Source organism: Mustela nivalis, assembly GCF_964662115.1.
Source record: "Mustela nivalis genome assembly, chromosome: 17".
Taxonomy (NCBI): Eukaryota; Metazoa; Chordata; class Mammalia; order Carnivora; family Mustelidae; genus Mustela; species Mustela nivalis.
In genome coordinates, this window is record NC_139036.1 from 60,656,197 (window position 1) to 60,682,886 (window position 26,690).

The 26,690-nt window shown below is 58.8% G+C and overlaps 1 protein-coding gene and 1 long non-coding RNA gene across 6 annotated transcripts in view; both read left to right on the plus strand.

Moving 5' to 3' along the window:
• LOC309850933 overlaps nt 1-26,690 on the plus strand; it is a 1,194,231-nt gene that overhangs the window by 587,718 nt on the left and 579,823 nt on the right. The gene's annotated exons all lie outside the window — the stretch shown is intronic.
• The window catches only part of RPTOR (regulatory associated protein of MTOR complex 1), a 308,584-nt gene that overhangs the window by 221,068 nt on the left and 60,826 nt on the right, over nt 1-26,690 (plus strand). For all 5 annotated transcript variants that reach the window (XR_014304486.1, XR_014304487.1, XM_082705400.1 and 2 more), the window contains 3 exons: nt 441-542; nt 4,748-4,831; nt 6,874-6,984. Coding sequence is in view for 3 of the 5 variants with exons in the window: in XM_082705400.1 (XP_082561526.1) it covers nt 441-542; nt 4,748-4,831; nt 6,874-6,984 (297 nt within the window). In the remaining 2 variants the exon portion in view is untranslated. The remainder of the gene's footprint in view (nt 1-440; nt 543-4,747; nt 4,832-6,873; nt 6,985-26,690) is intronic.

Genomic DNA, 26,690 nt, shown 5'->3' on the forward strand with positions numbered 1-26,690 from the left:
CATGTCTTGGTGGTGGAGGCTCTCCCTTTGACAGTTTCGGGTGAAGAGAGGAGGAATGCTTGTCCTCTTGCGTGGAACCGTGTTTCCAGCCAGAAGCAGCATGCGAACAAACGTGATTCAAAAACTAACTCGGAAGGAAGGGGAAGAGCCAGAATGATGTGAATGACCTGCGCGGCCCCCGGGGACCGGCGGTCTCCCCCGTGTGGGGAGGAGGGAGAGCTTAACAAGGCCGCTGTTTTTAATCAATTTGTGATTAATTCACACTAAAAACAGGAAAGCCGGTTTGGGGCTCCATCCCAGTTCGCAGGCCGTCCGCCCAGGTTGGGTTCAGGGCTGGGGGCATCTCTGCAGTGTTGAGTCCCCCCGGGAGCACGGGTGCACCAGGGCGGAGCGGATTTGGAACTGCGGGTCCCTAACTAGCACTCCCTGCTGTCCCACAGCACAGTCCGTTCTTCGCGGAGCAGCTGACCGCCTTCCAGGTGTGGCTCACGATGGGCGTGGAGAACCGGAGCCCGCCTGAGCAGCTTCCCATCGTCCTGCAGGTGAGCGCCTTCCAGCCGAGCGGCCGGAGCCCGGGGTGTGCGGGTGCGCGAGGCCCGTGGCTGTGCCCTCAGCCAAGTGGCTCTCAGATCCCTCAGAAGTCGCCGGGTCCCCCCACGGACTTACTCCAGAAGGGCCTTTCTGGGGACGTCTGAGTCCCCTCCCCACTGTCACCTGGATACTGATCTGGGTTGTTGCCACAGGGACCACGGACGCTGGGGCGAATGTGCTCCGTGCCGTCGGGCTCTTCTGTTTGGAAGGGCATGAGCTGCAAGACCCCCCGGGGAGAGCCAGAAGCCGTGAGCACATCACAGACGGCCCTCGTGGCCCCTCGCCAGGCGCCCGTGGACTGCGGGAAGCCCGGACCCAAAGCCCCATCCTCCCTTGCATGGAGGCACGTGCCAGCCCCTCACGTGGCCTGTGTCCATGCTCATGGAGGCCGCGGCCCACTAGTGGCTGGGAAGCTCAGGGTTGTGGCTCTCATTCGGCCGATTTATTTGGCTGAAGACGTCAGACGGGAGAGGGTGGCAGAGTACCAGGTTCCTCCCAGGCGGGAAGAGGAGAACGTTTTCCCAGAGTGTGTCGCTGAGGCTATGTCTGTGGGGGAGGCACGGTCAACCGCCTTGGGGTCCGCCGCACCGCAGGCCCTGGAGACCATTTGCTGGCCACAGAACCGAGGTTTCACTGGATCCAGGCCTGTGCGCCGGGGCCCTCAGATGGCAGAGGGGGCTGGGGGGCTGGGTGCTGACGTGTGGTCGGCATGCCGCAGAGACGAGCAGGGGTCCGGGGTAGCCGCGGGACCTGTCTTGGCTCCGTGGGTACTATGAGTGTAGAGATTGCTAGCTTCCAGGTTACTCAGGGCTACCCCGAGTTCGCAGCCTGAGCTGTAAACAAACACGTTTTTGAAGCCAAAACAAATAAGAAGAGACTCTGTCGTAAGGACGAGACAGCTGACGGTGTGGTGGCCGCCAGCACTCCCTTTCTCAGCGCGTGGCTGGCTGTGAACGGGCACATTTCCAGCAGTGGCCGTGGCACCGGTGGGACACACTGGGCTCCAGCCCTCCTTCTGGGTACCAGCACGTTCACCTGTGAGGGTCCCACTGACCTGCCTGTGATTTCCACGGCGCGGCCGAGTGACATTGTCCTTTCCAAAGCAGGGATGGGATGCCGAGCCCGGGGGGTCAGATCTGGCTTCCGCAAACAGGCCTGCTGGCCTGGAGCAGAATGTTCCCTTGACGATCCACACGCCCTTGGGGAACGAGAGGCCTCCATAGAGCCAACTTGCCAGTGCCGAAGGGAGGGGCAGCGCTCAGCAAGAACGGAGGGGAGAGGCTGTGTGTGAGCCCTCAAGCAGCCGGAAGCAGCGGGCTCTGCGTCATCCTGGCAGGCGGTCTCCTGGGCCGTGCCCGGCCGGATCGATGCGGGAACCTTTCCTTAACAAGCAGGGGAGGACGGAGCACAGACGGCACCGGCTTCGCGTGCTGGAGCCCGTGGGCTCGGCCTCCTCCTCATTAGTTCAGTTAACTTCACCCTGCTTTCTCTTAAGGAGGTTTATTTTTGCCAAAGCCTGGACCCCGTCACCCCTAAGTTATCCTCCAGGGCCTTGGAAAGTCAGAAAGTATTGCTTAAGGAAGGAGAATTTTAATGCAGACTCTGTGGCTTTTCCAATCTCTGCTACTTTTCCCGTGAGCCAGAGGGAATTTTCTGTGCCTGAAGACGCAGAGGCTTTAGCTGGTGACCTTCAGAGTCAAATGAAGTGTCTTCTCAGGCCACCTGCTTGGCTGTCCCTCCTGTCAGTGAAAGCTTGGAAATCTTTCCCTGACCAGCCCCGGGGGCTTTTCTTGCCTTTTAGAAGGATAAACAAAAGGAGTAGGAAGGAAGTCTCTCCATCCCCACGGCTCCCCAAGGAGAGGGGCTCGCGGTCTCGCAGTGGACGTGACATCGCTGTCTGCTCCCCCTCGGGTGGCCAGGGGTGCAGAGAAGCCCCAGACGGGGAGGGAAGGACCCTACCCGCATGTTGTAGGAGGGAGAGAAGGGGCGTGGCGGGCCGCCTTTGATCTTGGGCGGACTGCATCTGCGCTCCCCAACGCAGTCTCCGGGCACGGCTCAGCCTGGGTCGCCTGGAAAGTAGCCGCTTGGGCAGCTTGGTTTCCTTTAGAACAAAGACAGGCCGTGAGTGGCCTGTGAACGAGGAGGCGTCCTGAGCTGCATGCCCGTGCTGGGAGGTCAGTGTCCAGGACGCACCCTCGCGGTGGTCGGCACACGCCAAGTGCTGCCACGGGCCTCGGCTTGTTCAGGTTTGGAAATGAGCGGGAGTCCCGTGTGACCGCTGCCTCTCTGCGGCTAAGAACACGGAAGTCTGCGGAGGCTATGAGGTCTAAGCTGTACCATCCGGGAATGACAGGGTGAAAACCAGGCCCTCCCGCCCACGGTGCCCTCCTGACCTGAGTGTCTGGCAGCAGCGGCACGTGCTAGCCACGAGTCCAGTGGGAGGGGGATCGGGTCCCCCATCACCTGTCTGGTTCCTGTTCAGAGACTCAGCACCCCTGGGTGACCGTGCCCTTCTGGAGGCAGAGGTGTGGACGCGGGTCTAGGGCAGGTGCTGGCAAGGAAAGACGGCATTCCAGGGGCCGCGGCCAGCGGCTGCTTCCCCTCCACACTTCCTGGGCCCTGGGCTGCCTGTCCTTCTCGGGACGCCTCCCCACCTCTCCCTCTGGCTCACGGGGATCCCGGCTGCCCCATCTCCTCACCGCCGCTTCGTTCCACTCTGCTTTGCTCTGCGTCCTCGCCCGACCCCAACACAATCCACACCCTGTGCCCAGGGGTCGTCTTCCCGGGTCCTGCTACCGACTGTAGGAGCAGGTGACACCCTGGGAGCCTGCCTCCCTCACCAGTCCCTCCACCCAGCTTCCCCCGCGCCAGGAGCACCGCCGCGGATGGCACGCCTGGGCCCTCGCCCGCCGGTCCTCCCGTCCTTCTCTGGCCTCATTCCCAACCTGCTCTTCCAGAGTCTCCTTCCCCGAGCCGCCTTCTCGCTCAGCCAGCAGGTCCCATGGGCGCATCTCCCGGGGTCTTGGGTCTCCTCCTCCCCGTCAGTCGGGGTCACGTCCGCCCTGTTCCATCCTCCCTCCAGCTCCAGCCAGTCCCTCCCCCCATAGCACCCTGGACGGCTCACGGGAAACCCCCGGCCTGGGACCAGTCTGCAGACGCCCCAAGCTTTCCCCTCCCTTCTGCCCGCTGCCCCGGGAACCCCCGGGATCTGACCGCACCCCAGGTTGTGGGCTCGCAGGATCCGCAGCCTCGCCCAACGCTGCAGAGGACCGTTCCTGCCGTCTGTCCCTGCAGCTGAGCGATGGTGGGGGGGCTCCCCGCCATCCCCAGTGCGCCCCACAAGTGCCCACTGGGTGGCTGGGGGCAACAGCAAACCGAAGCCTCCTTCAGGGTCTCCATGCCCGCGGACTCAGGTGTAAAGACCAGGGACAAGTCGGTGTAAGTGACCCCAGTAGAGGTGTTAAACTCCGACAGAACAGGGCAGGGGGAAAGATGGGGCAAGGGTTGCGCGCTCTGGAGAGCCCTGCCACACCAGTAAGGAAAAGCCAATACCTGAGTAGAAAGTCAGGATATGTGTGTCACCTGGGAAATGGGCCACTAACCCGCGACAGAGGCTAATCAGCCTCACTCCCAGTCAAGGAAGTTCTGAGCCAAACGCTGTTTTTACCTGTCTTTACCGAATTGGCTTGGGCTTCTGGTGCCCAGCAGCTCTCAATCCAGTATCTAATAAAACCTGCAGGGGTCCGTTTTGTGTTGTCCTTTCCTGTGAATTAAGAAATTAAGGTTCAGACAAGGAAGTCATTGGCCCGATGTTACGTAACCGGAGAAGACACAGCAAGCCCTCGTGTCAAAGCCACAGTGTTTTATTTAGTTTTAAGAAGCTATGAGTGCAGTGATAGATGATAATGATGATGATGATGATGATGATCTAGTTTAAATGTAGTTTCGAAGGATTTGTTCTGATACTTTCAACGGGGCACATATTTTAGCTGTTGAGGAAAAACTCAGACGTGCGGAGAAAGCAGCACCTGCTGCGGGTGAAGGACGGCCTGAAGCCGGGGCAGGTGTGAGCCCGCTCGGCTGCTCCAGGGCCTGGCACGTGGCACGGGGCTCCGCGGTGACCCGTCCTCTTCCTCTTCCTCTTCCTCTTCCTCAGGTGCTGCTGAGCCAGGTGCACCGGCTGAGAGCCCTGGACCTGCTGGGACGCTTCCTGGACCTGGGACCCTGGGCGGTGAGCCTGGTACGTGCAGGGCCGGCAAGAGTCCCGGGTGTGGACGGGGGACAGGCCTCTCTGCCTGGGAGTGACCGTCACCGGAGGGGGACTGTGTGGGGGGCAGCCCTCGAGGAACACGCGCCGTGCGGCCTCCGTCCCCACAGCGTTCCGGGCTTCACACTTGCTCTGCCCTCTCTTCCCGCCACGAGGCTTCACCTCTGCGGACCAAAAGTGGTTCACCCCTGCTCACCCCTGCCTGAGCCGAGAAGCGGGGTGCCTCTGCAGCGGCCGAGGGCCGAGCACACACCCGTGCACCGACTTGACACTCTGGGGCTCAGCACGACCTGGAAACACTTTGCTGCTGACTCATTCTGCACAAGAGTGGGACCAGACGTTTAAAGCGGAAAACACGGACAGAACTAGGGTCAGACAGAGACCCGTGTTCCAACAACTACATCACCAGGAACGGAGATGTCGATAGGGAACCTCCGGGGGGCAGGGGGTCCGGGAGACCCCCCCCACCACCTGCAGCATAGGGACCTTTCCGGTTCTGTGCGCAAATAAATGTTTGAAAGTTGAAGTTTGAGAAGTTAACGTTCATGAAACAGTTAGAAATTTTACATTAACCGAATACCTTGTCATTAAAGGGTAATTGTTTATTTTTTTAGGTGTAATGGCATGTGGTTCTTTTACGAAAGACACCTTAGTTTTTAGAGGTGAAGACTGTGTCTACACAGGGAAAGTGTGACACGCACGATGTCTGCAGATACACTGGGAGGGCACGGCGAGCACGCCGGCGCCCGGCCATCGGGTTCGTGTCCCCAAAGCGGGTGACGCAGGAGTGGGAGGGCAGCCGGTTGTTTTAGCTCCGTTTGCGCACATTTGAGTTTTCCATTGTATAACGTCATCAGAGAATCGATAGTCCGAGGTGGCAAGAGGAAAAGCCTCAGAATCAGGAGGAATCGTCCACGCACCGCGGGGCGGTTCACACTCGGGGCGCCTGAGCCGCAGACAACATAGCACGTGTCGATCACTGGGGAGGGTCTCGCGTGACTCTTGATCTGCGTGGCCTGCGCACGTGCTCGTGCAGATCAGTGTCGCTCTGTCATCAGGGACGAGCTCACAGTGTGTCGCTTTGCCCTTCAGGAAGACAAGTACTAATAACATTTTAGAGAGATTTTTATTATACGGTGAATTTTTAAAAAATGAATTTGGGCCCTTTAAAGAGGGAAGCTTAGGCCAGCTGGAAATCTGGATGGCACGGGCGCTAGACAGACGAGGCCCCGCAGCAGGTGTGGGCTGGACCCCCCTGCCCGAACCACACACAGGACGCTTGTCTCTTAAACACGGCCTTTAACAAGAAATGGACACGGGCCCCGCCAGTGGCCTCCAGCCTGGGTCACACCCCTCCACCCACCCGGGAGGGGGACACCGTTGCCATGTCTCTGGAATGCCAACACACTGGAGATAAGGACAGAGCACCTGCACTGAGAGGACCGGCATAACCGGGCTCAGCTCAGTTGTCCTCGTGAGGTGGCCACCCTCCCCGTGGCCGCCCTGCCTGAGAGCAGAAGGACCCCCGGGATGATGCTGTCCCGAGAGTCTGGGCTGCACGGACGCCCACAGCGGCTCCCGCCTCAGCCAGCAAACTGTCCCGCCTCGAGACTCAAGTCCCGCTCTGAAGGCCGATGTCAAGGGCAGATGGGACAGTGGGAGCCAACAGGGCAGGAGCGCTGTGGTTTGAAATGTAAGAATCACAGTTAAGGGCCCTCTGCTTTGCCGCCGAGCGCAAACAAGGCTGTGGGAGGGTGAGGCCAGGGGGCCCGGACGGGAAGCCAGGTTTCCTCACGAGATGAACCGTGGCCTCTGGACCAGGTGGGGCTGGAAACGCACCACGGCGTCTCGGGGCACGGAGATGCGGAGATCCAGAGGCCAGAGGCGGCCGCCGCACGCCCACGCCCCGCCCCCGGGCTGACGGCAGCACCGCACTGTCCTGGGCCGCGCCGGCCACCACCAGTGCGGCTCGGGCGCCTGCGAGTGGGTCCACTCACGCTCTTTCCTTCCCCCAGGCCTTGTCTGTGGGCATCTTCCCGTACGTGCTGAAACTGCTCCAGAGCTCAGCCAGAGAGCTGCGGCCCCTTCTGGTGTTCATCTGGGCCAAGATCCTTGCCGTGGACAGCGTGAGTAGTCCGCGTCCCCCCCGCTGGTGCCGGGTGGTCCCTGTGTGTTAGCCGGCCTGGCCCGGGCAGCGGCCGCGGAGAGCAGGGGGCTCACGGAGGGGCCGCGCGGCTGGTTCGCCAGCCTTGACGCTATGTCCTCTCTCCCCCTGCGACCACGCCGTGTTTCTTCCCTGCCCTCACCCCAGCGTCTGCCTCTGGTGCCATTGCTGCTCCCTACCCCTTCTCCGGGCACTGCTGGTCCCCCTCCTCCCAGAATAAGGGAGGTGCATCCCTCTGGGGCCCAGTCCTGGTCACCTCAGCTGCACACTGCCTCCTCCCCATCCCCTCCAGGCCTCCAGCAGGAAATGACCCCGACCCCCTCCTTCTTGAACTCAACCCTGCTTCCCTGGATGCCCTCAGTCTCCAGCCTCTGCTGCTCCCACCCCTGCCCTGACCCTGGGGACAGTCTCCTGCAGCTCTGCTCTGTCCTTGTGCCTGCAGGGCTGCAGTCACGCCCGGACTCCACCCAGGGCTGGGCAGGACCAGGCTAAGGGCTGTAGGGGATGCAGAAGGCGGTGGTCTCTGCCTTGGACGGGCTCACGTCCTATGGGTCAAAGCCCTCTGCTGCAGGGGAGCCACCACGCCACGGGAGGCTGTGCCGGGAGGTTGGGGGACCTGAGACTCAGCGTGAGGGGCACTGATGGGTGTAGACGGGGGACAGCTTGTGCAGGGGACTGGGAGGGCAGGTGGCCCCTCTGTGCTGGGGCGCTGGAGGCATGTGTGAGGAGCCCTCGAAGTGGATGGTGTCCCGCTTCCTTTAGCCCATCGAGAGTGAAGTAAAGATTCAGGAACAAAGTAAAGATTCAGGAAGAAAGACACAGCAAGATCCAAACTGTGGCTTTTAAATGTCTGGCCTTGGTCTAAAGGAGACTGGGTCAGCTGAGAGGGGGCCGTGGGGGAGGAGGGGCGCACGTGATGAGTGATTGTTCGGGAGACCCCAGGCGAGGCGGACCCGTGCCCGAGGGGTGGAGGCTGGAACCTCTTATGCCCCGTGACCCTGCCACCGAGCCCGCACAACCACCCCGATGGGGAGTGGAGAACAAAGAGCTACAAAAGGAGAGTGAAGGGGGTTCCCGGGGCTGGAGGTCTGACTCAGAGCACAGAGGGGGCTCCAGAGTGAGGGTGGGTGCTGGGCGGGGAACAGAGACCCCCAGAAGAGGCCATCACACGGGGCGGTCATCTTCCGAAGAACTGTGGACAGAGCTGGGGAGAAAGTGCCGATGGCCAGAGGGCCGGTTGCTTGAAGGGTTCAGTGGACAGGGAGGGGACTGGGATGCTACCCTGCCACCTCTCCCTGGACCAGCCCCCTCCCCGGGCACACCCAGTGGGTGGCTGGGTCTGGGCACAGCCAGGCAGCCCTCGTGCTCCCTCCTCGGTCCTGCTGTGCTGCTCTCTGCTCACCACACCCTCTGCTCTCCCGAGAACGAGCCCCTGCCGCTCCAGGGTGCCAGGGGACCAGGTCCTCACGCACCGGGGCTCTTCGGCCACCTGCACACCCCTGAGGCAGCCAGAGCTCTTCCATGAGGCCCAAAGCTGGGGTGACGGCTGCAGGGGATGCGAGTGTCGTGGGTGCTCCCAGCAAACGTGTCACAGCTGCCTTCAGGTGGCAGCGGCCCCCAGCCGCACCGTGCGGTTATCACTGCTTTTGTGTACTGATCTCCAGTGGCAGCCTTGTTGGATCTTGTAGTTCCAGCTGTGGACAGTAGGTTCTCTTGGCCTCTCTGCACAGGAGGTCGTACTGTCTGCGAGCAAGGCCAGTGAGGTGGCTCTGTCCCCATCTGTTGGGGACGTTCCTGGTCCAGGGGTACAGACCAGGACCCGCGCATGCAGTTGGTCGGATGCAGTGAGCCGCTCCCCGTGGACGGGCTTGGTCTCTGTGGTCGTCTTGGAGGTGGGAACGCCCTCCCTCCCCGTCGGGGCCTCCCAGCCTAACCTTGACCCCCGTTCCACCCTGACCCTTCTTGGGACCAGCGCCCCACACACGCTGTGTCTGCAGAATGTTCTGTCGCTCGTCAGCTTCACAGCGATGTTCAGGACATCGTACGTTCTGACAAAATACTTATTTCTCTGCCCTCTGAACTGACTTCAGATAAGCAACGGCCTCAAAGATGGACCAAAACACTAGATTTCAGAGCTAAAGGACCATGTCTGAGTCCCCTGGCCCTCGTTTGCCTGAGCGAGCTCTCACTTCCCGTCGCCGGGCCCTCCGCACGCTTGTCGCCGCCGAGCTCCCAGCAGCGGGGGCGGAGGTGAGCGCCGTGACCACCCGGAAAGCCGCCCTGGAAACTTTAGAATAAAAGGAATGCAAGCCTGAGTCTCGCATCTGCCCGCTGTGTCGGGTCCAGGAAACCTCTTCTCGCTGGCCCAGGAGCTGGTCGTCCCGGTGGGGACCTGCCCCGCTGTCATTTCGGTTCTGCCCTTCACGCTGTCCCCGACGCACCGAGCCTGCGAACAGAAGGTGCTCCCGGGGAGTCACTCAGAAGCTCGCTCTCCTTCAGCGCCTCGGTCTTCCGGTCGCGTGGAAATGTATCGCTCCCAGTACTCGGTTCTTGGGTGCACAGAGGGCCCTCCGACCGAAGCCCGTGGAAGGAGGGGACGGAGGAGGGTGCCCCCCCGAGCCCACCTCCCCGGCCCGGGGCCTCCACATTCTTGTCCTCATAGGATGTTTAGGACCTTTGAGGACCCGGGACTAGACCGTGTTTCCTTCTAGTCCTGGGGGTCTGTTCCGGCTTCAGCGTGAGCCCTTCTGAGCCGCCCCTCGCCGCTGTGCTCCCGTGCGATCTGCAGCAGTCACCCTTGGGTGACAGGAACACTTGGGTGTTAGGAACTCAGAGGAAACCAGCTCCCGGGCCCGCCTGTGTCCAGGGTCTGCTCGTCCAGCGCCCAGAGGCGAGCTCTCAGCTGCGGCCACACCGGCTGCCACGGCCTCGTTCCGCGGCTGTGCAGGCGCCTCAGGCCGTGTGCTTCCCGTGGCTCGGCGCTGAAGGGTTTACACGTTCAGTAACACTTGAGCAGTTGTCCCCGTGTCCGGCGGGAGATGCCCTTGCCCGCCGCGTTCTTGTCAGTGCCCACAGGTGCCAGGGACCCGTCCATGAGCTCGTTTCTCCGCCGGCTCGCCGCGCCTGCTTATTCGAAGGCGACCGTCCCTCTGAGAGACACGTCGACGGGCTTGTGGCTGAGGCTGAGGCCGTTTACCTCGTCCCTCCCTTTCACGGCTACTCGGGTGGTTTTCCAGAGACGAAAGCTCCGTGTGCTTCGCATCCGAAGTCACGCTGGGTCCCCGCCGGCCTCTGTGGGCGCTCGTGCTGCGTGCAGAGCCCCCGTGTCGCTGGCGCGGCCACCGCGGGGGTCAGAGCGCACAGTGTTTCCACGCAGGGATGCGCACACTTCGGATCAAAGCCCGCACGGAGCGCACACTGAGGTCTGCAGTGCCCGGGCTCTGTCCCAGCACCGAGGCCCGCCTTCCCCTCAGGGCACTTCCCAGGGCTTGAGAATGGGGCCGGCCTGTCAGGTGGGGCCCCAGCTGGGGGCGAATCCAGGGCCCCCTCTTGAGCCACGGGCACGTGTAGAGTCCTGTGCCACCTTGAAGGCCTCGGGGAGAGGCAGGAATCCGTCTGGCCTCCTGTGGGGACAGTGACGGGCCAGAAGGCACGACTTGGGATGAGGAGAGCCCTTCCTGTTGCTCCCCGAGGAGTCGGGTCCCAGGAGGGTCTCTTCCCAGGTCACCCGTGTGCCAGGTTACCCTGCACCCCCCACTGCCAAGCAGAACGGCCAGGCCCGTGACATGGGGAAGGCGTGACCTGCGTCCAGGAGGAAAACCCCCGAACCCACAGTGCGTCCTCACAGAGGTTAGGGTTAGCCGACAAGGACACGGAAATGGTTGCTCGAAGTCTCCACGGAAGACGTTCCTCCGAGACACGGAAGGCATCCAGGGCCCTGCTGAACCTTCTGGAGAGGGAAGCCAGAGTGTGACCCGGAAGACGTGCCGGTCGGGATGGCAGGACGTTCGCCATCGCAGCTGCTCCGAGCACAGCGAGGACGGACCTTGTGTGCAGGGAAGGGGCGCCACTGAGCTGTGGGACAGCTGCGGGCGACAGCGTTAGTCTCTCCAGAACCGCTGCAGGGCAGCAGGAGAAGTGGTCGACAACCTGGTGGCCAAGAAATGTTCACATTTTCCAGTTTGATGAAAACAACAAACCACAGACCCAGGAAGCCCCGCAAACCCCACAGGCAGGGACATGAAGAAAACCAGCCCGAGTCCTCACCTAATTGCTGAAACAGGATACATGGAAGGACTCGGAAGCAGCTGGTAGAGGACAGAGGACCGAGGAGGAAGACGGCTGGTCCCCGGCCAGGAGCGACAGCAGGAGGGGAGAGGGGCGGGCGCCCTGACGTCCCCGAAGAGCGGCCGCCATCTGGCCTGCTGTGGCCGCTGAGTATCCCTGAAAGTGGAGTCGGAATAAGGACGTCATTGGGCGCGACACTGAAGGGACGTAGCACGGGTAACCGCCACGCGCTGCGGGGTCGGCGACGTGTGTGGTCGCAGCAGCGACATGGTGGGGGGCGGGTGTAAGCTTCTGAGACGTCACGCGCGCTCGGCCCCCCTGGAGGACAGAGGGAGGCGGAGGGTCCGCACGGCCGCCGGAGTCCGACGCGCTGAGACCGACTGCGCTCTGCAGCCACCATCCGACACGGAGCAGTGGGCAGCAGCAGAACTTCCGGACGCTTGGAGACCAGCCAGCACGCTTTTAAAGAAATCTTTTTAAATGATTAAATTATAAAATAAAATTTTAATGAGTAATATAACTATAAAATATATAGAATATTTAATATTGAAATATGTGTGTTGTATGAATAAATTATGCAAGTGGCGCAAATATTTATGGAATATAATATGCGTAGTTGTAAATATTTATAAAATACACAAGTGGGACGACATCAAACTAAAAGCTTCTGCACCACAAGGTAAAGTTCACTAAATAAAAAGGCAACCTGTGAAATGGGAGAAAATGCTTTCAAACCGTCTCTCCGACGGGGGTTAATATCCAGAATGTGTATAAGCAACTCCTACAGCGGAGCTGCAGAAACCCAAACAGCTGAGAAATGGGCCTAAGCCCGACGAGAGGTTTTCCAAGGAAGTCGTCCGTCCAGGAGGCCCGCAGGCACGTGAGAAGATGCCCAGCGCCACTCATCACCAGGGACATGTGGGGACCTGCGGGGACCCCACCTCCCACCAGTCCGATTGGTGCCGTCAGAAAGGCACGAGCTGTGGACTTAGCGAGGCCGTGGAGAGAAGGGGCAAGACAGGCACTGTTGGCAGGAGCGTGACCTGGGGCAGCCTCCGTGGGAGACGCTGTGACGGCCCTGCAGACAATGAGAGTGGAGCCGCCGATGGGTCCGGCATTCCCGCTTCTGTCCTGCCTCAAAGCGGGACCCGCGCCCCGTGTTCACGGCAGCATCATTCCCGAGGGCCAAGCGTGGAAGCCGCCCGAGTATCCGTTGGCTGGGGACGCAGGAAGGAAACACACACACTGGGGTATTGCTGAGCCCAAAAGACCAAGAACCTCCTGCCATCTGGGGCCGGACGATCGAGCCTGGAGGCCGCTGCGCTGTGTGACATAAGCCGGACAGAGAAAGACAGACACGGGCTGACGTCCCTTACCTGCGGAATCTAAGACCGTCGGACTGACCAAACCAGAGAGCAAGACGGCGGCTCCTGGGGCTGCAGGTGGCGGAAACAGGGAGACGCAGGCCAAAGAGGTCAGACGTGCAGGTGTCTGTCCGTCCGTCTGGGGAGCACCGCGGGGGCAGTGCTGTGCTGTGCGCTTGAAGGACGCTGAGTACATCTCTAGGGCTCTTACATGCCCAAAACCAAGCCTGGTAGTCATGGCGTGAGCTGACAGATGTGTTAACGGAGTTGATTGTGGTGACCGACGCACGGCCTGTGGGTGTATCATTTACACACTGAACGTAAGTCAGTGCTGGAAAAAATAGGTTCTTATGATATAACACACAAATTATACTGATCTACTTGATTACAATTTACTATATAAGCACATGGAAAAACTCAGTGAAATAAAAGTTGTTAAATAAACAATTTCCAGAAGGGCCTGAAGGGAAATACCTTGAACTGAAGGGAACTGAGAACAGCACGTTGGGATCCGTGGGGCACAGCTGAGCGGCGTGGGGGAACCTTACAGTTCCGCCTGCATCCGTCGGCAGGGAGGGAAGGCTTTGAATCATTGACCTTAGATTCAACCTTGAGCTGTTGGTAAAAGAAAAGCAGATTAAACCCGAAGGAAGTAGGAGGAAAGAAGTAAAAATCATGGTGGAGATCAGCGCGAAAGAACGCAGAAAGTAGAGAAAACCTGTTCCACCAAAAGCTGGATCTGAGAGCAGGTCAATAAAATGAGTTAACCGCCCCCGGGTTGGGCTGCATTTCCTCTGACGATACACCTGTTCGTGCAATAGCTGCGTCGGAGAGCCGTGCTGCTTTTAGCTTCTTGAGGTCCCTCCATCCTGTTCCCCGAGTGGCGGCACAGAAAGAGAAATAGACCCCACGTCCCAAATCAGGAATGAGAGGTGGCATCCGGGAGGCTCCAGAGGCCTCCAGGGAACAGTACGCGATGTTGTGAACGATCAACACCAGGACGCTCGAGAGCTCGACAGAGACAGACACTCCTTGAATGGCAGGAGCCTCTGAGCTAGGAAGTGAGTCTGAGCGGCAGCACATCTGTTAAAGGGACAACCTGTAGTTTAAAACTTTCCCGGGTGCAGGCAACTTCAGTGGTGGGCTCTAGCAGGTCACCGAGGAGAAGCGCCGTCCCGTGTCGTCGTGTGAGACCGACAGTGAGTGCCCTGATGCCACGTCCCCACAGCGTCTCTCGTGAGGACCGATCGGGCTTCCAAACAGTACTCCAGGAGATCAGATTCAGCCACCTCTAGAAAGGCTGATAAACCATGACCTGGGGGATGTATTTCAGGAACGTAAGGCGGCGGGACGACGGGGAAAATCCCTGTAACGTCCCCTATGAACAGCAGGAGCAACAGAAGCTGTATTCTCATTCTCAGAGACGGCACAAAGGAAGCGTTCGACCAAACCTAAATCCCCTGTCCGAGTTTTTAAAAATCCTGTCCACAAACCAGTCACAGAAGGAACTTGCTCAGTGTGACAACCAGCATCTCCCAAGATGGCTTCAGCTGATGTCTCGGGCCCCGGTGCCTGTCTGAGCACTGCGCTCGGGAGCAGGACGGGGCCCGCACTCATGTCCTGTCTCCGGCACCCGCCGGAAGCTATACCCAGTGCAGGAGGAAGGAAGGTGTCCAGCTCGGGAAGGAAAAGGCATGACTGTCTTTTTTTTTTTTTTTAAGATTTTATTTACTTATTGGACAGACAGAGATCACAAGTAGGCAGAGAGGCAGGCAGAGAGAGAGGAGGAAGCAGGCTCCCTGCTGAGTAGAGAGCCCGATGCGGGGCTCGATCCCAGGACCCCAAGATCACAATCCGAGCCAAAGGCAGAGGCTTAACCCACCGAGCCCCCCAGGCACCCACAACTTTCTTTAAAAAAAGAAGAAGAAGAAGAAGAAGAAAACCGAAGGACTAGGAGCGTCTGACTTCGAGCCTCCTGTGCGTCCGCCGCAGTCAGGGCTAGAGCAGCAGCAAAGCGGACAAACTGCGGGACCAATGAGGAGTGGGGGCGGACCCGCACGGACACGGTCCGCTGGTGTTCAGCCGACCTGCAGAGCACTCCGCTCAACGGAGGACGGACCGTCTGTCCAGCCCGCGGGGCGGGGACAGCCGGACATCGTGTCCCCAAAGTGAACGGCAGCAACACCTGGTGCTACGCGAAACAACCCAGAACGGGAACGTTCTGGCAAATCAGTTCCCTGACGAACACTCACAGCGAGATGATAGAACCCGCACAACTCAGTGTGGAAAGAAATGCACAGGGGCACCTGGGTGGGTTAAGCCTCTGCCTTTGGCTTGGGTCATGATCTCGGGGTCCTGGGATCGAGCCCCGCATCGGGCTCTCTGCTCAGCGGGGAGCCTGCTTCCCCCTCTCTGCTGCCTCTCTGCCTACTTGTGATCTCTCTCTATCAAGTAAATAAATAAAATCTTAAAAAAGAAAGAAAGAAAGAAACACGCAGACCCAAAGATGGGCAAAGGGTCTGAAGAGACATTCCGGTAAGGGAGTGATTTGCTGGCCAAGAAGCCCCAGCGAAGTATGCTGTGTGTCGCCCTGCCCGTGGCGGGCGAAGCCAGCTCGGCACCAGCGTAGGCCGCCGGGACGTCCCAAACGAGAAGACCGCGCCGTGTGGGGGGGACGCAGGTCTCACGCCCGCCCTGGCAAGCAGCTCTGGTTTCTCGAAAGTGTGTGTCCACTCAAAATCGTCCACAGTGTTTACAGCGCTTTGTCCGTAATAGCCGAGTGCTGAAAACAGCCCAGTGACCATCAGCTGTGCATGAAAGCCCGCAGTGACCGTCCCCACCGCCAACTAGCACTCCGCAGAAGGAAGTTTGCACCAGCCCCGAGACGCTGAGCGGAAGAAGCCAGAGCCAGTACGACTCCGTTTACGTGGAACTCTAGGAAGTACAAACTGTAGTCCCAGAAAGCGGGTTAGCAGCAGCGGGGGTGGGGCTCCCCGAGGGGCACAAGGCAGCTCGGGGGTAGAGGCCCCTCGTGTTGACTGTAGACACGACTTCCCGGGTGTGTACGTTCGTCCAGTTATCCTGTCTGTGCTTGTAAATGCACACAGTCGTCATAGGTCACGTCGACCCAACTTCGAGTTGCGCAGCCGTGCGTGGACAGCTGTCCTGTCCTGTCCCTTCTGGATCTTCCGTCCAAGAAGGACGAGACTGTGGGGAGATTGTTCTAGATGAAGACTCACGATGCGTGACCCCCCACGATGGATCCCAGACCCCAGACCAAAAGCTGTGAAGGACCTTGTTCGAACAGCTAGGGGAATCTGAGTGTGGACTGAGGGTCAGGTGACAGCGTGGTACCAAAGCTGGGTTTCTTGAGAGCGATCTTGGTTTTGTGGTTGTGCACGAGAACGGCCTTTTTCTTAGGAAAGTTTCCAGGCAAAGCGTCATGCCGTCTGCGGCTTTCGGAAAGTGCAGACGAGCACCAGGGAGGGCAGAGGGAGAAAGCAAACGCTGCAGAAAATTTATTTAAATTGCCCTTCGGGTCGTGGGACGGGGTCACGCATCAGGAGCGGGACGGCAGGAGGATGGCGTGTAGAAGTGGCCGCCCTGCGGGAGGGCGCTGCTGGCTTCGGTCAGACCCTCAGAAGCCTCCTTATCATTTGTCTTTCTGCTAATTAACGGGGTGGTGGGCTGCGGAGTTGGCCGTGAAGGATTCCTGTGAGCTGTAAGCAGTTCAGGGGGTTCCTCCGCAGACACCGTCAGCGCGCAGTTCAAGTTATGGTCATACACGGTTACTTACGCAGCCACCAGGGGACCGAGGGCACAATGTCGTGAGCTTGAGCAACCTCCCCTGTCGTGTTCGTGAAGCCAGCCCGCATTTGGGGGTGCGAGGGCTTCAGCGTGCCTGACGCTGTTGCGGGGCGAGGAGAGGACACACGCCGAGGTACAGCGCATCAGAGGGGACCGGGATCTTCTTTCTGCCTCCGCACCAGCTCTGGGTCCCCTCCAGGTCCCCAAACGCGTGCTCATTTCTCTGCACAGTAACCCTGTTGCCGCCCCTCGGCTCTGACGCCACCAGCCTCTCTTCCTGCACCTGCACCCCTGCACCCCTTTCCCACCACCCCTCCAGGTTTGCACAGAAAACACCACGGACAAAATGAGCGTGCGTGGCTTCAGTCCTGTGATGACTCGCGTCCCCGGGATCTGAGTGTAACCAGGACAGCCAGAGAGTTTGCAGTCCTGAGCCTGCTGTCTTGACAGCCCGGGGCCTGCAAGGGGCTGGCCCTCTCGGGGCTGGGGCTGTCGCTCCCGTGCCGGCAGCTCGTCGGTCTCTCTCCAAGTGCCTCGTTCCCACAGGCTCTGTCTTAAGAAACTGCTTTTAGAACAGGTTATGTTTACAGAAAACCTGAGATAGGAGGTAAGTTTCCGCAGAGCCCACCACCGGGCCCTGTTGTTAGTGTCTGAAGGAAGCCATGTTGACACGCATCATGGGCCAAAGTCCACGCTTCATTCCGCTTTCCTGGTTCTCCCCCTGCTCAGTCGTCACTTCTCTCCGGGCGACTCTGGGCTGAGCCGTCCCTCGCATCCCTGCTTGTGGGGGCCTGGCAGCTCTGGGCCGGTCCTCCATCAGCACGTGTCTGATGTTGGGTTTGGGAAAAAAGACCCACGACGCTGAAGGGCCCCTCATCACCTCCTGGCTAGGAGCACCTGGCTGGGGAGCGTTGGCCGGTGTGTCCACGTGTCACCCCGGCGTGGAGGTCACTGTGGTTCACTGGGATACGTGTCACCCCGGCGTGGAGGTCACTGTGGTTCACTGGGATACGTGTCACCCCGGCGTGGAGGTCACTGTGGTTCACTGGGATACATGTCACCCCGGCGTGGAGGTCACTGTGGTTCACTGGGATACGTGTCACCCCAGCGTGGAGGTCACTGTGGTTCACTCGGATACGTGTCACCCCGGCGTGGAGGTCACTGTGGTTCACTCGGATACGTGTAACCGGACCTGCCTCGTGTCCCAGGTCAACCACAATTCCTTTACTCATTTTCACTAATTTTTTTTTATATCTGAGTATCGTCCTTTTAATTGCTGTCCCTTATTGCTGGTTTAGGTTGTTTGGTAAGGTTTGCTGTTGGAGTGGTGGTGCACGCCGGGACTCTGTCCGCCGCCGCTCCGTTCCCCTGCTGTACCGAACCTGCCCTGTGGCCTGGGTCCACGGGAGAGCCCCAGCCCCACTGCCTGCGGGTGCTAGTGTCCCTTAAGCTTCCCGCCTGCTCGTGGGCACATCAGTAATTGCGCTGCTTCCATGGTCCCTGTCATTCCCGAACTGCAGGTCATGAAGTGCAGGAAACAGACTGTCTCGGTGTCAGGGAGCCATGGTGTGTGTGTCTCAGAGAAGCTGTAGTCGGCAAGGAGGTGCTGTTTTTATCGTCCTTCCTTGCCATCATCTGGGTTAACGAGGCTGCGTTTCAGAGGCTCTCAGAGTGGGCTTTAGTCTGGGGGAGAAGCAGGTCTACCCTCGAGGGGCCCCGGGAGAACTGTGGACACAGACATCTGAGCCCCCACCCCCACATCACCAGAGCTGGCGCTGCCCCTTCCAGCATGGGTTCGGGCCCTGGAAGCCCCTGCCGAGGGTATCTGTCTGTCTCTGTTTTCAGATAGCTCTGGATGTCCCCGAGTGAAGTGAAAAGCAGGAGGAAGCAGGAGGCTGTCATTGCCGCGCACCATCGGCCGTCAGGTCCCCTGCGGGCGGACAGGCTTGGGTGTGGGTGGGGGGTGACGGATCATCCTTCCGCAGCGGGAATGGGCTCTGTGACTCAGGCTGCAGGGGATGTCGTGGTGACAGGAGCCGGAGCGTCAGCCTGACGCCGAGGGCAACAGAGAGAGGCCGTTTATTTGGGTGATGACTCAGGGGCCCGTGACTCATGGTCAGGCTGGGCTGGACCGCTGGCTCTGCAGAGCTGATCAGAGCGGGGATGGGGACGGTGGCGCCGGTCAGCCCAAGAGCCTGGCCCGCAGGACTCCAGTCTTGTATGTTTTAGGAGTGGGGCGGCCGCGGTTTTGATTGTGGAGCCTGAAGTCAAGGCTCGGTTACTGCGCAGTATAGGAAGCAGCAGCTTAGACCCCTTGGCCACCAAGGACTATGAGGCTCTACCTGGTCATGACCTGTGCCCCGGGGTCAGGGTGGAAGCCCCCAGGGCGCGAAGGGGAGAGGCCAGGCCTCGGCATCCTGACTCTGCCGCTCAGTCTCTCCTCCTTCCGTGGCCGCTGGACGGAATCGTCCACACCGGGAGCCGTTACTGGGTAAGATCAGCATCCGTGACCGGGAGCCGTCACTGGGTAAGATCAGCATCCGTGACCGGGAGCCGTCACTGGGTAAGATCAGCATCCGTGACCGGGAGTCCCAATGCTCCTCTGTACACACATCGGCTCTTTTATTTGTCAGCAGACGCTCAGTGGGCCTCTGATAGGAACCTGGCTATGCCCCACTGGGGCACCATAAAGACTAGTAATACAGGGTCCTTGGCCTCAAAGAGCGGAGCGTGCAGCAGAGCAGGGCAAGTGTAGAGAGCTGACCCGAAGGCAGGGTTCGGGAAGTCGTCCTCAGCGGGAGCAGAAAGGAGCCCGAGGGTGGCAGGGCCAGCTTAGGAGGCTGTTCCCGACAGCGCTCCGATGGCTCTGGTGCGCACCACAGGGCCGGCAGCCAAGACGCACACTCACGGTGGTGACTGAGGTGAAAACAAACCGCGTCCCAGCGCCCCTGTAGCCGGGAGGAGAGGAGGAAGGTTCCTCCGTCCCGACGCACTTGTGCGTGCCACTGCCTGTCCTGGCCCCACGATGGACCCCTGTGGCATGGCTGAGTGTGACCCTCAGGGACAGTTTTTAGGGCCTGGCTGGGACACTAGCAGAGCCATGCTACAGGCCGGTTGAGAGGAGTCCAGGAATCCTTGCTGAGGTCCAGAAACACGGGGGCCAGTCCAGGAGAAGAGCCAGCTCCAGGGCTCGACCAGAATCTGCCCAGAGCAGAGCAGAGTTTCCCTGAGCCGGGTGGACAGAGACACAGGAGCTCACAGTGATCTGATAGGCTGAGCAGGTACAAACTTGGGAGCAGGGCTTGTCTGATGGCCAGAGACGCATTAGAAAAATACGCAAGTGAAACAAAAGGTTTACAGTGAGAAAATGTCACCGAAGAATGCAGCCCGACTCACCCGTGAGACAGATGTGCCTGCGTGTGATGTTAACGAGTGCTAATGAGAGCAGAGTTCACCAAAGACTGGTGAGGGCATGCACAGTCGGGAGTGCAGAGGAGCGAAAAGTGACAGAGTCGTGAATGTCTAACATCGCTAAATAAAGACACAGTCGTTATTTCAAAATCTAGAGGAAATCCTTTCTTTTTTTATAGGGGTTTTAAATTTTTATTTATTTACTTATTTGTTTAACAGAGAGACAGTGAGAGGGAACACAAGCAGGGGAAGCTGGAGAGGGAGACGCAGGCTCCCCGCTGAGCAGAGAGCCCGATGCGGGGCTCGATCCCAGGACCCTGGGATCATGACCTGAGCTAAAGGCAGACACTTTACCGACTGAACCACCCAGGTGCCCCTAGAAGTAAATTCTGTAAAAACTGTTGGAAAGAGTTGCGTTGGCTGCTGTTGGGGGGCTGGACTTAGGGAGGGAGGACTAGGCCGTCTAGTGCTGCTCTGCTTCCTACCTGTGTTCCTGTGATAAAAACAGAAGCTAATCTGCATATAAAGAACATCCAGGAAGGGCACCGGGGGCTCAGTCATTAAGCATCTGCCTTCGGCTCAGGTCATGATCCCAGGGTCCTGGGATCGAGCCCCGCATCCGGCTCCCTGCTCAGCGGGAAGCCTGCTTCTCCCTCTCCCACTGCCCCCTCTCCCGCTCCCCCTGCTTGCATTCCCTCTCTTGCTGTCTCTTTTTCTGTCAAATAAATAAATAAAAACCTTATTTAAAGAAAAAAAAAAAAACATCCAGGAGGACAGAAGCCACAAGGCACACCCTGGGGAGACAGTCCCAGCCGCGCACGCCCAGACCCAGACAAGCCAAACCTCTGCCTCCCGGTGAGGGCGTCTGAGCCGCGTCGCTCCACCAGCGTGGGTGTTTCCACAGCCATCGTGGAGAGAATCAGGTGACAAGCTGGAGGCCCACGAGTCCCCTGTCCCCGCGCAGAATGGAGAGGGTGAACCTTTAAAGTCTCTGGAGATGGTGAAGCGATGGCGGCCCCGATCCGGACCAGCCCCAGTGTGGGGTCACAGCTCCGCCGCCAGTGGGCCTCCGGCGGATCCCTCCTTGTCCGGACCTTCGCCTCCTTGTATAAAAACGGGGATTCTAACAACTGCCTGTCAAGGTAGCGCCGGAGCACCCGTGGTGGCCTCCGTCTCCGTTGCCACAGAGTGCATCATACGGCCTGCTTCCCTTCCTCTCTCTCTGCCTGCCTCTCTGCCTACTTGTGATCTCTGTCTGTCAAATAAATTTAAAAAAAAAAAAATTAAAGAATAAGCTGGGCCTACAAGTGAGGCAGACCACATGTGCAGAGCCCCGCGTGCGGATTATAAACTGACTTCTGTGTACACGATCTGACGGTATGTTAGGCCATGAGCGAATCCTTAAGACTTTCCAAAAAGTAGAAATAGTACAGACAATGTGCATAGTAGGACGAGAGGGGAACCACGGTGCAGAAAACAAGATGGACCTTCCAGCTAGAATTTTTTTTTCAGCAGTCACCTTCAGTCTTCAGTCAAAGGAAAGTTATAGTTCTGGAAGTACAGATAATAAAAATCATGCACGTCAGACCCATGGAAAGCGGTTACAGCCACGTTCAGATTAAGTCCCCGTGTCACCCCGACAGAGAAGCAGAGAAGAGGAAGCCACCGGCTAGGACAACAGCAAAGCAAAGGAGCTGCAGGCACACAGAGAGAAGCTGTTCGGTCAAGATCCGAGAAGGACTTCTCTGAGTTCGCAAACAAAAATACAAAAATTCAACAGTAAATAGCAAGCTCTTTCTTGGGGGGTGGGAACCAGCTCGACGGATGAAGATAAGCGCATTCAAGAACGGACGCGGGAGGGGGAACGTGCTGACTCGCGAGACCGTTTTGCACATCTCTGAAAGTGCAGTGTGAACTTGAATATAGCACCCGTTTTTCCAAGAAAAGACAACTTATCAGTGGACCCCAGAAGAAATAGAAGGCGCAAACTCACCAGTTTCCCCAGAACGAACAGGGAGGGGCGTTCGGAAGAACCCGCTGTGCCCCGTCACTCCCGAGGGCGGAGAGCTGCGGCAGCGTCCAGCTCCTCCGGAGCGGAGAAGGCAGGCAGACGCCGCTGTTCTGTCTGTGGAGCAAGGGGGGCGTTGACAAGCGAACCTCGAATTCACAACTGCGTGCATGCACTCAATGCCACCGACCCGCGTGCCTCGTGTGTCAATAAATTGGTAACGTTTGTTTTATATACATCATCACACACAGAACAGAACAAGATCGCACGGAAAAAGAAGCCACATGATATTCATACTTGTGTTTGGAAATAACCCAGCAGAACGTGGAAGGGACAGCAGCGCACTGCCGGATGGGCTCCTCCCGGGGTGCAGGGTTGGTCCTGGGTCGGCCCCCGAGAAGCCGAGCCATTACAGTAATAATATTGATCAGTAGAAGAAGGCTAACCTCGTTCTTCTCGTGAAGGAAGAAATCCCCACGAAAGGAGCACGTCGCTCCTCTACCACCTAAGCCCGGAAGCCAGCTTCGACCTTACCGGGGAGACACTGAGAGCGACAAGAGCAGAAGGAGAAGCCACGGTCACTCTCCGCTAACAGAGGCTGAAATTAAAGGCACAAAGCCTAGAAAAGTAGAAGCAAACCACTTCAGCTGCCACACGATATGCCTGGAAATCTCAGTGGAGTCAGTGCCAGGCCGTTAGTGAGGGGCGTTAGGAGGAAGGGGGACTCCGGATTTACGTACAGAAATCCCAAGAACAACCAGCAAAGACACGCGCACCCCGTTTACGAAAGAACCCTAAGTCTGGGCGTAAACCTGACCCGAGACATGAAAACCCTCCGAGAGAGAAGCTGTAAAGCATTCCTGAAGAACACAGACGCCCCCCGAACGAAGAAAAACATACGCCGTTTGTTTACAGAAGGCTTTGTCATCAGCAGTATGTCAGCGTTCCCTAAATTAACCTAAGCTTTAATACAATCCCAGTAAAACTACCAGCAGGCTCTTTCTCCCGCCCTCTTCTGGGGAACTAGGCAGACATGCTCTGTGCTTCCTGCGGAGAAGTAAATGGCGATTGCCAGCGAGACTCTGAACAGAGAGGGGCAGGGAAGGAAGTAACCCTGCCGGGTCCCGGAGGTTGGGACAGAGCCTCGGTGGTGAGGAGCATTGTGGGGCTGGGTCACGCACAGACGGGCTGACCAACGGGCGAACAGAGACGGACCTCCGAGTCCAAGGGCATTGTTCAGGGTCGAGCCAGCAGCTCAGATCTGCTCAGTAAGGATGGCGGGCTCCTGAATTCCTGGTGTTGGGGTAGCTAGCTATCTAACTGTGCTTCCCAAACACCAGACTTGACGTTAATTTTTATTTTTTTAAAGATTGCATTTATTTGATAGAGTGCACAAGCAGGGGGAGCAGCAGAGGGAGAAGGAGAAGCAGGTTCCCTGGGAGCCCGATGCGGGGCTCAATCCCAGGACCTGAGATCATGACCTGAGCCAAAGTCAGATGCCTAAGCGACTGAGCCCCCCAGGTGCCCCCAGAATTGACTTAAAAAGATAATCTAAATATAAAGAATGAAACTGTGAAAGTACTAAAAGAAAACCCAGGAAAATTCTGTTTAACCTTAGAGTGAAGAAAGCCTTTTTAACCATAACTTAAAAGTCTAGATCTCTTTGAAAATTAATAGATTCGGTTGCAGAGCAATAAGACATTTGCATGGGGGTGGGGAACATGAGCAAAGTTTTAAAACAAAGAATCTCGGGGGGTTGGTATTTACACCTCCACTCCCAGGTGACAGACCAGCCGTCATCATTCGTAAAGAGCTCCAAGAAATCAGAAACAGCACTGACGGTCCAGCAGAGCTGGGTCAGAAGATGGTCAGAAGATACAGATGACGCTCATTTACACGCAGCAGAGATGCTCGGTGCCCTCTGTGATGGGGGACGTGCGCGGTCGGGCGGCCCTGAGTCTGGGTTTTCACTTCTCAGACGGGCGAACACTCGGGTGTCTTGTGGCCGGCTGTGCTGCTCAGACACAAGGTGTCAGGCAGACGGACGGCTCCTGTGATGGGGCCGCGTTGCTTATGGAAGGCCCGCTGGGTCTGAGCAAGCCAGGCTCTCCTCTTGACGGACGGCTGCACGTCCACGGTGAAGAGAGGGCGCAGTTCGCGTGAAGGCTGCCTTCCATGGGGGAGCGTCCTCTCGTCCGAGAAGAGGAGGCCTCAGTCTCTGTTCCTATTTCTTACATCCGCGTGAGGAAGGGTCGGGAGAGTCCGTAAGAAACGAACAGGGCACTGGCGGCAGCGGCGGAGGGAGGCTTTCCTCGCATGCTGTGTCACATTCTATGTCCGGACGCCGGCCGTCCACGCTCCAGGCTCGTCGTCCCGACTCTGCGGCCCCTGCAGGGACAGGGAGGGAAGCTGCCTTCTCCAGCCATGCCTTTCTGTAACATTTTGACTTTTTGAACTTTTAAGTATTTTTACAGATTTTGGAACATGTACGAAAAAGTAGATTGAAGGCATAAAAGCATCCGTACGCGCCAGTGATTTTCCCATTGATCCTGGTTATTTACAGCATTCTTGGTGTGTTTTCATTCCAGAGTTTAGCTTTGACACGAGTGCCCGTTGCGAGAATTTTTTTAGGTCATTTATTTGTCTAAGTCATCTTTGCACCCAGCGTGGGGTTTGAACTCACGACCCCGAGATCAAGAGTCCTAGGCTTCCGCCGCGCCGGCTCGGCGCCCCGTGTATTTCAGTGTCTTCTGCACTTGGCCATGGGAAGCCCGTCGCTCCAGGGTCCGAGGCGTGCGGAGGGCCGAGAACGTGCGCAGTGAACTTGCTGTGGAATCTGTGAGGGGCTGTGAGCTCTCGTGACCAGTGGGGCTGTGAGCTCTCGTGACCAGTGAGCAGAAATCCTGCCCTGGTCTCGTTTCCTAGGCGCCGCTGGCTGTAGGACCTCGCACCATTTCTAAAACGGTGTTTGTGCATCCCGACACCATCCTGCTGTCTCCACGGGCGCCCGTCACGCTGGGAACGGCCGCCCCATGGCCCCTCTGGGTCTTCCTTTTCTCTCATCGAGATCTGAACTCTGGGATCCGCACGGACCGGAAGCGGGGCTCTCCCACCGCGTCAGTTTCTGCAAGTTCACGGCAGGTCACCAGCAGCCGTGCCCACAGTGCTCAGGACCGTCCTGCCGACGTCCCGGCTGCCCCGTAACAGACCTTCATCTGCGGGGAAGAGCAGGAAGTGTGCCCTGCCAGGCCACTCCCTTGCCTCACCCCTGCCGGGCCACCCCCTTGCCTCACCCCTGCCAGACCACTCCCCTTGCCTCACCCCTGCCGGGCCACTCCCCTTGCCTCACCCCTGCCGGGCCACCCCCTTGCCTCACCCCTGCTGGGCCACCTCCTTGCCTCACCCCTGCCAGGCCACCCCCCTTGCCCGCCTCGTGGAATCGGCCTCGCAGACGCCGCCCCTCCTGCTCTGTGTCCGCGTACCCCGTCTTCGGCCGGCGTCACAGGGAACCCAGTGCTCGCTCGTCTGCTCGCTCTGCTTCTCCTCCTCACCTCCCCATCCCTCGTTTTAAAAGCGCAAGTCCCTGAAATCCGGAGGACAGCAGAGCTGTAGTGAGAACTAAAAGCCGTCGGAGGTGGTTGCGTGTGTGCTGGGAAGGGGCCTGTTCGGGCAAAACCAGTTGGTGTTCATGCCCTTGCCTCCCTCCTGCTGCTGGGTCTGGGGGACGCACCAGCTTCGGGGGCTCCTTGGCTGCCATGGCCCCCGAGACTCCGTGGGAGGCTTTCTACCCAGTCCGTGGGGAGTGTGTGTCTGTGCATGGCATTTCTGTGTCTTCGTAGTCAAAAGGCTTCATGTCCCTCCTTCTGATGAGGCGGTTGGCCAGGGCGTGTGTGTCCCGGGCCCCTGCCTGCAGGGGATAGAGGGTGCGGGAGGGACAGCTGCGCTGGAGAAAGTCTGAGCAAGTTCTCAGCCGTTGGTAAGCGCGTCTGGCTAAGGCCTGGGAGGGCAGGAGGCCCGTGACGAGGTGGCTCTTGGGGGTCCGTCCTGGTGCAACCCCTCATCAGCTCAGGCTCTGCACTGAAGGCCCTCGGACGCTCACGCCATGGTTCAGAATGAGTGGAGCGTGAATTAGTGGCCCCATGTTCCCGTCTGGTGAGGCTCACTGTACATGTGTCGGCCTTGCTGACTTGTCCAACCTCTGGTTTAAAACCAAAGAGGAGCCTTTGCTCTGAGAATCGGGCAGCCGGCCGCTGTTCCCAGGGGCTTCTGAGATGCCCTCTCCCGGTCCCCTTGGACGGCGACTCTGCAGGGCGGACAGCGTGTTGATGCCTTCTTAGATCTTCCGTCACCACCTTCATTCAGAGCAGGGCCTCCCTGTGGGATCAGTTGGAAACTCACGCTTAATCAGCTTCCTGGCGCTTCGGGAATCAGCCCCCTGGCCTGAGCCCCTGGTGCCCATGCTTCCTGACCAGCACCCACACCTACCTGCTCAGCTCCCACTCACACGGCCAGTGGGAGGCTGCCCTGCCCGTGTCCTGGTGCGAGGAGGAAACCCGGGATGATGAGAGCCCCTGAGAAGCAGGTGGTGTGGGGGAGCTGTCCCGTGTGGCGCAGAGCATCCTCCTCCCCATCTGCGGCGTCGGGCGCCCTCCCCACATGAGCGTGACTTCTGATCTGAAAGTCAGCTTGGCTCACGCTCTGCTCCTGGGCGTGTGTGTGCGCGCAAGCTTCCTCCTGACGGCACCACGTGTGTCTCAGAGGTGCCTCAGACGCACCGGCCCCACATAGAAC